The 9,902-nt window shown below is 40.9% G+C and overlaps 2 protein-coding genes across 5 annotated transcripts in view; one reads left to right on the top strand and one right to left on the bottom strand.

Moving 5' to 3' along the window:
- b4galnt1b (beta-1,4-N-acetyl-galactosaminyl transferase 1b) overlaps nt 1-7,884 on the bottom strand; it is a 13,941-nt gene extending 6,057 nt beyond the window's left edge. For both annotated transcript variants that reach the window (XM_005739641.1, XM_005739640.1), the window contains exons 1-7: nt 7,639-7,884; nt 4,927-5,028; nt 3,841-4,063; nt 3,587-3,763; nt 2,318-2,424; nt 2,037-2,074; nt 1,770-1,950 (exon numbers count right to left, since the gene is read on the bottom strand). In XM_005739641.1, the coding sequence (XP_005739698.1) occupies nt 1,770-1,950; nt 2,037-2,074; nt 2,318-2,424; nt 3,587-3,763; nt 3,841-4,055 (718 nt within the window). In that variant the 5' untranslated portion in view covers nt 4,056-4,063; nt 4,927-5,028; nt 7,639-7,884. The remainder of the gene's footprint in view (nt 1-1,769; nt 1,951-2,036; nt 2,075-2,317; nt 2,425-3,586; nt 3,764-3,840; nt 4,064-4,926; nt 5,029-7,638) is intronic.
- Nucleotides 7,885-8,605: 721 nt separating this feature from the next.
- Nucleotides 8,606-9,902, top strand: part of os9 (OS9 endoplasmic reticulum lectin) — an 11,953-nt gene continuing 10,656 nt past the window's right edge. For all 3 annotated transcript variants that reach the window (XM_005739638.1, XM_005739639.1, XM_005739637.1), the window contains exons 1-2: nt 8,606-8,810; nt 9,169-9,351. In XM_005739638.1, the coding sequence (XP_005739695.1) occupies nt 8,658-8,810; nt 9,169-9,351 (336 nt within the window). In that variant the 5' untranslated portion in view covers nt 8,606-8,657. The remainder of the gene's footprint in view (nt 8,811-9,168; nt 9,352-9,902) is intronic.

The raw sequence follows: 9,902 nt of genomic DNA, 5'->3' as shown, positions 1-9,902 counted from the left end.
TGACTCGAGTCTGACTCGAGTCCAAGTCATGTGACTCGAGTCCACACCTCTGGCTAGAGGACCATTTAAGGAAAAAAGAAGCATCTTAAAAAGTTTTCTCAGAAGTAAAGAAGGGGAGAGGTTCACCAATCTGCATAAAACAGTGTCTACCGATTGTGAAAGAATTGTGTTCCTCACTGTAAAACTGTGAAGACTTTAAATATCTCGTCATCTGCAGTAAAAAAATATCATCGAAAGATTCAGAGAACCTTGATAAATCTCTTTTTGCAAGGGACAAGGTAAGGCAATATCTTGTTTCTGTTGGTTGAAATGGCAAAAAGTTGTTAAAAGAGCTTTAAAGACAGTTTTTCACTGTGGGTTTTACTTTTTCTTGTGAGACAGGAACACGGGGTTTGATGCACCAGTCCTGCTATGGTCATGTTCAAGTGTTCAGATACATTGTCATCCTCAGCGGAAAGATTGTGAAAGCCTTTCCTACTTGTGGTTAGGCAAATTCGATTTAATGTCCTACATCACTCAGATGCGCGTGCATTAAAGACAGACATGATTCTGTCATGAAGACAAAATGCTGATCTGCCTTTTTGTAAAAGGTCCATACTCTCATTATAAAGACTCAATGTATTTTCTAAGTTTTGCTGTGAATAAAATCGATTGCACTCAGTTTTTATTTACATTTTAAAAAGTGCCCCAGCTGTTTTGAAACTGGGTTATACTATACAGGCAGAAAGTCAAAAGACAAGGGCAAACATGCCTTCAGCCATTCAGGTTTTGTGCATGCTTACTATTGTCAATTTTGTGCGAAACAAAGAGGCTCTGATATCAGACTGAATCCTGCTTGGTTGCCCAATTCTAGCTCAAGAGAAACAGCTCTGCAAATAATTTTCTCTGCCAGGAATACCATACAAGAGCAGGTGTGAGGCCACTGAAAAGGGAAAAAAAGCAAGGTACACAGAGTAGCTTAGTATAAAGGCTGGAGACACTCGGGAAGGTTAGCCACGTCTGATGATGCGATGATGGCAAACAAACAAAACAATCCTGGTGTTGTACAGACAGTGTTGGGGAGTAACGGAATACATGTACCGCCGTTGCATATTTAAAATACAAAATATGAGTAACTGTATTCTATTACAGTTACTTTGTTGAAAAAAATGGATTACACTGCGGTATTTTCCTGTTTCATATGTTAGGCTATGCCCTCTCTATATTTGGTAATTCCACGCCGGTGAAAACCCAAATAAAACGCGCATGAAGAGGCTCTAATGCCTGTGTCTCAATCTCGCGGCCCTACTTGCGGGCCGCATAATGACGTGAAGAAATATTTTTTTGAATTTTTATTCCAAAAATGATTTAATATCAAGGCAATAGGCAGAGTGTTACAGGCATAGACCTAAAGAATGTAGCCTCATGGGCAGTGTAGTCCGTGCAGCAGGGAGAATGGACTGCTGTACCCGTTATGTGTCTGTGAGCACGAGGGAGGGAGAAAAAGGAGAGTCTAAAAGAAACGGGAGATGGAAGCATGCATGTCAGTCACCTCCTGCTGTACCTTCGTATATACTGTATATGCATGATCAAAGTATCAGAGTTTTCATCTAATGACCGAGAGTGAAAAAAAATCCACATATTGCTTTAAATTTAAACACAGACTCAAATTAGGGTGTGAGATGATTCTTTTTCTGTATCTTTACTTTCTCCTTTGTGGAATTTGCTGAAAAATACAGAAGAACAAAGTCCAGAGCCGATAAGACGGTGGATTGTTTCCGAGGGCTCACCTGTGTCTGCCGTGCTGGGATGAAACAGCGTGTTCGTGTAGGTGACGAACTGCAGCTGTCGGTTCATGTTCGGCAGCAGGCGGCTGGAAAGAGTCATGTGCATCTCGCCATCACCTTTGATTTTCACCTCGTCTACCTCCGCGGCCACATTTAGAGTTCCCAGCGTGGCAGTGATGTTTATCTGCATATGATGGAAAGAATAGCGGTCAAGGTCAGAGGACTGCAGGCATCTAAAATATTTAATGACAGACACTTTTGAGCACTCACTGAGTAATTATCTCTGGGAAGGTCATGTAAGGCCAAGCCTGGAAAAGGAGAAACAAACACTGATTGATTTTCAGTCCATTTCCTATATGCACCAGCTGGATAAATAAGGCCTTTCAGAGGGGTGACCTTACAATATATGTAGGTACAAAGAATATCCAGTATATAAACCACCTCTAGTTCAGGTTAATTTTTAATGTTTAGGGGCCAGTTTAACTACTTTCAAATGATAAAACCATGAGACTTTCAAAAATATCTGAGTTGCTCACTCGCTGAAGTCGTACCTGGGATGATGCTTGTTTTCAGGGGTCGTACTTCCACCCCCTGTGTCGGATACTGCAAGGGGCTGTTAGCCTCAGCAATAATGAGTAGATCTGCAGGGGTCTTTGACCTGAAATGAGATTTTTTTTTCCATCAACAAGCACAGCAAGCAGAAAGCAGGAAGCTCTTCGCAAATAACAGTCACAATTACTATTATCCGCGGATATCATTATTAAAATGACCTCACGTTTCTTACTGGAGAGCAAAGCTTTTGATAAAAACAAGTTTTGTCGTATTAGGAATTAATTTCAGTACTTCTGAAAAGTTTAAATTTTTCTGGAAAGGTGGCTAATTTTGTGTTACTTTTTAATTGCCTTCATCATTTCAAATGTTAATAACTAGAGTCAGTATTCAGTGGATTTTGTCTCACTGGCTCTCTCAGCCAGAGTTTATTCAATAAAGAAACTGAAAATTTAGTCTGAGTGATTCATAATAATGGCGTCGGGATTTGGGTTGTGACAGCGTCTGTGTTGCATGTAGAAGCTGTGTCGATGTTCACTATGATGCCTCTGTGTTTCTAAATGGAGGGACAGTAACTGTGTGTGTGTATGTAAGCGTGTAAAAACTGCAGATAGTAAGATTAAAAGCAACAGTATTTTATCTATACTTGCCATTGTACAAAATTCATCTCATGTAAACAATAACGTGACGCACAGCTTGACGTCAAAAAAAGGCGCTCACCTTTGACGTTGCGTGGCTAAATCTCTGTTTTCTTTGTACAGACGTAAACGCAAAACTTGAGTTTTTAAAAAACCTCTATTTTCAGTGATCCAGAACGCTTTTACGTGTGGACGAAAGGCCCGAACAAATAGAAAAAGCTGCATTTTCAAAAATACCCGTCTATGTAGCCTTACTAATGCACAACTCCTGCACGATCCACAGAGATGCGGGGAGGTTTTAAGGCTGCCAGTTGTGTACAGGAAGCAAGCAAAAAGCAAGGTCTGTGTTTATATATGTTCTAATGCATGTATATTCAAACCGCGTAGTAACAAACCACAAAGCGAAGCAGATCAGCAGATAGTGATGTGAGATCATGGATGATTTTCCACGTTAGAGATAGATAAGTCTAAAAAACAATTTCCTGTAGCGTGCACTGAGACAGATGGATTATTTCAAGTAACACATTTTGTTACATCATTATTTAATTTAAATAAAACAACACATCAGGCCACATAATAATATTTTAGTCACACAGATAAAAAAGTGTGAAACATCTCTTAAGTACTCCTTACCTCGTCTGAAAGCTGCTGTACTCTTTAGCCCGTCTCCTCTTCATCTCCTCCAGCTCTGAAGCCTCGAAGGCAGTGTGCAGCGGGTGAGCTGACACCCGCGGGAACAAGAGTTGTGCGAACGGTAGGTTTACCCCCCCACTTTCGCCCTCACATATGCATCCATTACGTGCCAGCAAACTGGACAGATTATAAGACACGTGTGATCAGATTTAAGCTCAGGTCCGTCCGCTTTGGTTCAAAATAGCATTACTTACCTCGCCACATTATCCCTTACATGGAAGGGAATATTGCTCAATCGATGGTCTGACTCAGGGACCCTCTCTTCCAGATGCCTCTCTACTATAAACGCTGGTCGCTGCCAAACATCCACTGTGGTATAACCCCGAGTGGGCCACGAATGGAGGAGAGCCAGTACTAGCACCACAGACACCAAGATGACTAGCAACACCGTCTTCCTCATGGACCGCATCCTGGAACCTGTCAGAGATTAGAATGCTGGATGACGCTCTGGTTTCTATAATTATACTCTGACGATATTTCCGAACAGGAATGCGATTTAAGTGACGGGAACAAAATCAACAGTCTCTGTTTTGTGTGACAACTTTGTGAGGTTTTGCTAAAGTTAAAAGGTTATGTCATCCCCCTGCACCACCCCTTCCACTTCAGCTCAACCCCAAAAACAGCCCACAGGAAGTTGTTTAATCGCAGTTGTTTAATTATAGTCTCAGAAGATTTTCTAAGTCGTCACCACAGCTACAGATCGATGGAAAATTATTCGCATTTTTGTGGTTGCACTCACAGTGGAGCCATTAAAAGAGATCTATATATCTGCTGAAAGGATCAGCATAATGAAATCATGAATGCCTTCCGATCCCTCATTCCCCTCCCATATTTTTTCTCCTCGAATTCTTCTAGAAAATTCTTCTGGAAACTTGCCAGCACACAATTACTTCTTTCTCCTCCAGCTGTGAAAAACAAAAACTCCATTTCTGATTCTGCATGCACTTGGGTGTGGGCGAGATGGTATTCTTGTAAATGGATTGCTCATATTGTGGGAACGTAAATATTATACACAGCTACAAAGTAGGAATCCAGCCTTCTTGTTAAAGACATAAATGCTTACATCTAATGATGACGACTTTGTTTATGTCCAGAGTAGGAAAAGTTTAGTGTTAGAAATAATGTAGAAAACCTTTGAAGTGATGGAATCAAGACTCTGTCTCTTGTATGTGTGTGTGTGTGTGTGTGTGTGTGTGTGTGTGTGTGTGTACATTCTGTAACCATTTAGCAGACAGACTTTCATTTCTAGCAGTTTAAAAAGTATTTATAGGAATATATACCTCACTGCCTCTATCCAGTCATTGAAAGGAAAACCTCTGTTGACACCTGCATCTCCAGAAACCATGTAAACATTCGTGGAAATGAGCAAGCGCCTTCTCCATCTGGAAAGAACAAAAAAACAACTCAAAGAGTACAGACTGAAAAAGTGGATAACAACTAATAATAATATAACAGAATGTACTCTTAAGAAACCTGGAGTGCATATAAACTTATATTATCATGAGGTAAGTGACCATGTAGTGTCATTAAGTGACTGCATGGTACCACAGCTGCCGGGGGAAATTAGTTTTTGTCACGAAATCAATCAATGTAGAGCAGTGTCACAAACCACGGAGGCCCCAGGAAAGTGCAATCAAACGGTGAGTTTATTAACACCCAGGAGAAAACATCAGCATATGTCTTCTGACAAAAATACATGTTGAGAACACTTTTAAAGCAGTGAGGTATCCGCCCCCCCATGGCGTAAAAATAGGTTAAAGACGTCAGTTATAGTAAATGGTACATTTTAGATGGCTATAAACAGACATAGAACTTCTCATTCCTATAACATCTTCCAAACAAGGTAATAACTTCAAGCCTTCGAGGTCTCTGAGGGCTGGTTGTCGACTCCGGTCATCTGTTACCAAGTAGGCTAAAATGCAGTTGGAAGCTAAATGAGTTAAGGCCTCAGGCCTGACACATTCCTAGATTATATGTATTGTAAGCATGTCTGTGAAGGTTCTCAGTCATCCAGGTCATCGTAGTCAAAGGAGCTTGCAAAGAAAAGCGTCTGGACTTCTTTAAGTTGCTTGAAGACGTTTCAACTCTCATCCAGGTTTCACAATGAACTCACCCGAAACTCTGGCTGATTGGGACCCACACCCAGTTTCACACCTTGGCTCAGGCGATTAGAGGATCATCAGGGGTCCTTTTGTCCCTCTGTGGGGGGTTACTCCCACTAGGTTTATATCTGGGACTCTCCACCATTTTACCTTAGAACTGAAGAAGCTTCTCGGATGAGAGGTGAAACGTCTTCAAGCAACTTAAAGAAGTCCAGACGCTTTTCTTTGCAAGCTCCTTTGACTATTGTAAGCATGCATGCAATTATCCTTCTATGCTTTAGTCCTTTTCACAATAGATTGTGAAAACTCGCGCTTCATAAAGCTTAAGACCTTCTTGTAGACTAATGCAATAACTCTAAATGAGCACAAATATTATGCAATGTGTATGAAATACTCCTGGCTGTATCTGTAATAAAAGTTAACATAATGAAAGGATCCTTAAATTAACATCTTCAATAAACAACTTTAATGTAATATCAATACTGTGAGAAATATTATTAAATGGAATAATGCTGTAGAATGTTATTAATGCAATTATAATGATGCAGGTTATATGGCAGCAATAAAAGAATTTCTGTATCTCCACATTTTACAAAGGGCTGGAGGGGAAAAGCTAAATCAATACAGGGGAAAGATTAATAGGATCAGAACTAGCAATGTTCCTCTAAATCAGCAGATGGCTTACAGATGGCTTTGGCCACTCACTGTCGTACCTTTCAGTCTAGTTCTTGAATAATCGGTAATCTGCTATACCTCAGAGTTTTCTTGCAGTTTTTCTTATGTTAAAAAAAAAAATACAATTTAGAATTGGTTCTTTGCCAAGTTATTAACTAAATGTGGACACCACACAGGTCATCCCCTGATTATGTTTGAATTGTTTATAGATCAGTGGCTTACAAAACAGCAATAACAAAAACATTCCTGTGAGATTGCTCAGGTACAAGGACCAGACTGAAACTAGGTCAATAAGCAGCCAACGACTTTGAAAGAAAAATGTTTAAGACCTTCGGGATGTCTACTTTTTAAATAATTACAAATCTGGCTTCCTGGAATCAAAATATAAAAAATGAGGGGTTGGTCTCGACTTTTTGCACAGTACTGTATTTCAACAGAGATTGTAAGGTAAGACAACATGACATGATGCATATCTGTGAAGATATGCCTGCAGTAATGCAAAACATTGCTTTGCATTACTGCAGGCCTCCCAGATTTGATCTCCCCGTCTGAATGATAATTAGCAGCGATAGTGGAACAGCCCTAAGACATAACAGATAATCTAAGCCAATCAGAACATAGCATAGCTGTGTGCTGCACGCTGTTGTCATTAACCTAAAAACGAGCCTATGGTAGGGAGTGCCGCGGTGAACATGCTATGGGCATGCATATAGTCCGTGGGTTCCTACCAAAGATTTGCTCGCATGTTTCGGACTATTTGGGATAATTAGCACAAAATTAGCACACCTTCCTTCGTACTGTGAAACATGAGGAAAATATGGAAAAAAATAATGCGAATGTGTGTACACAAATCCGAGGTAGCGAATATAAATACCCGGCTAAACACAGGCCTATTAGCCCTCCTTATTCTGAGTGAGAGCGCAAGAAAACCCATGCATCCGAAATTATCTTTAAACAGCACTTCTAATATGCTGAAAAACATCTCCAGAATAAAGACATACTGTGCATATAGTTATTTTACCACCATGTTAATGTCAAAAATTTAAAAAAAAAATCTCACGCCTATCCCCTCTTTGTCTATCAAAGAAGCTGTCAAACGTTCAGTCAGAGCTGAAAAACAACAACCCCAGAAAAAAATCCCCTGCCGAAGACGGGGACACGGGCCTTTAAAGCAGCACCCCACTGTAGAAAAAATCAAATAACCCCAAAGCTCACCTCAGTTAAGACGCACACTACAGACTCTTTCACCTCCCTGCTGCACGGAGCTCGCCCCTCTCTCACGAATCTGTTCCTCGGAGGTCTTGAAAACGATTATGCGGGGGGAAGAGGCGCAGAGAGGAGCTGCCGCGCATCGCAGCACTGCAGGCTGTTGGACGGATGCTCCCCCTGCAGCAACAGCGGCTGCAGCGCAGCGGTGAGCGCACCGATATCGCCGCTACACCTGACGCACACACACAGACATAGAGGAGAGGATAACACTGAACTGACTGCACGATTTCTCAAAAAAAAGAAAAAAAAGAAAGGAGAATTATGATCAAACAATAAGATTTATGTCTACATACATGTTTAGATTGGTGTGTGTGTGGGCGTCTGTGCACACAGTCGATAAATATGTGTACTGCTTTTTCAGCTTTTATAGTATCTCACCCTCTGTACTTCCCCTCCTCTCTGGTATTCTGTTAAGGAATGCTTTTTTTCTTCAAGGAACTCTTGATTTTTTCCTCACCAGATATTTAAACCCAGTAGTTTGACTGCACTTTTCGCTCAGCTCGGTGTGTACTTTTTGGGTATCATATGAATCGTTTTATTGTTTGGTCATTATTTTACCTAATTGTTATTGTAAACCTTTAAAATCAGTTACTTGGGACTGCTTTGCATCAAAACAAAATGAAACAAACGAAGACACCCCCCCCCCCCAAACATTTTACCATGCGACAGCCCGCGACAGCCCGCCTTGTCTTCGTGCTTATGTGTGAGCCTATTTCATCGCAAGACAGGCGGTGACAGCGGAGATGTGCTGTTATTCATTAGCGTGCTAAATATAGCACAAACACGCCGTTCATTGACTCTCCGCTGGTATGAAAACCAAACGCACCTCAGAACTCGGGAAAAACTTTGATTGACTTGGAAATTGGCCAATGACAAAGCAGGGCTTTTCACCTCGACCAATCCGCTGCTACCATGTCAGGCATTGTGTGTTGTTGCTGTCAGATAGGGGTAAGAGGCGATAGTCAATGATGGCTGCTTCCTTGGTTTGGTTGTTAAAGAGATTGTACGTTTTCTTGTTGACATGTCCCCTCTGTGTCCCGGGCTTCTTGAATTTGGAGGAGCTTAATGACATGAAATATGGGATTCAGATTCTTCCCGATCCTGTCATCCTGGGGCAGGTGAGTCAGAAAATGCTAACGGATATAGCTTGTTAGCTTAAATATGAGCTAGCGTTATTTATTTACTATTAATAGTGTCAAATAATTCACAAAGCGTGAGACCTGATGTCATAAAAGCACAAAACATATTAAAATAAATCTTATAGAGTTACATGAAGACGAGTAATTCTCAGGTGAAGTACGTCACAGCATGCTGTGACAGCTGTTATGTTCATTGCCACATGTCTATAACTAGCTAAAAGTAAAGCCGCAAACCATGTTTTTATCTGTTTGCATTCACCTGATGCGTTGGTAATGTGTGAACATGTGTGTCAACATTAAATTCACCGCCTTTTCCATGTCTGTCTTACGTTTGTAGACTAAGACAGAGGAGGTTATGATGGTGTCCAGTAAGTACAAACAGCTCTATGAGTGTCGACTTCCAGCCCAGGCTGTGCGTTTTCATCAGGATCCCGCCACTGAGCCTGACTCGGAGGGTTACACTGGGCCAGATATCCCAGACCTGCTCAAGCCCATGCACAATGCCCCATGTCTGCTCAAGGTTGGTCCTTAACTACTTATCTGTGTAATCCAACAGAGAAATGCTTAAGCTGTTTACACAGTGGTGTGACTACAATAATAATACAACAATAAGAACACAAGAGCAAAACACACCGAAAGCGTGTGTATATTTGCCAGCTTAAGTAAACCATTTTTAAAACGCACATGGATGCCCCAGAAGCTTGCCAAAAACAACACTGGGAGGCTCTTGATTCAGTATTCATTGGATTAAAGGTTGCTCGTCTGCATCAGTGACTGGGTACAAAAGCAGTATATCTAAGAGACACACATCTGTTAATGTACCTGTGTTTTCAATTGTTCAGCTTATGTGTTAAGGTTTACCCAAAAGCTCACAAGTACTTTATCACTATCTTCTTGCTCACAGTGCATCTTATCCATGTATCTCCTTACCAGTGTTGGGAAGGTTACTTTTAAAATGTATTCCATTACAGAATACAGAATACATGCCCCAAAATGTATTCTGTAACGTATTCCGTTACGTTACTCAATGACGGTAACGTATTCTGAATACTTTGGATTACTTAATATATT

The sequence above is a fragment of the Pundamilia nyererei genome, unplaced genomic scaffold (assembly GCF_000239375.1).
Source record: "Pundamilia nyererei isolate P.nyererei 1_Seehausen unplaced genomic scaffold, PunNye1.0 scaffold00092, whole genome shotgun sequence".
Classification (NCBI taxonomy): Eukaryota; Metazoa; Chordata; class Actinopteri; order Cichliformes; family Cichlidae; genus Pundamilia; species Pundamilia nyererei.
Note: the sequence above shows the minus strand (reverse complement) of the source record. Positions and strands in the feature narration are given on the sequence as shown.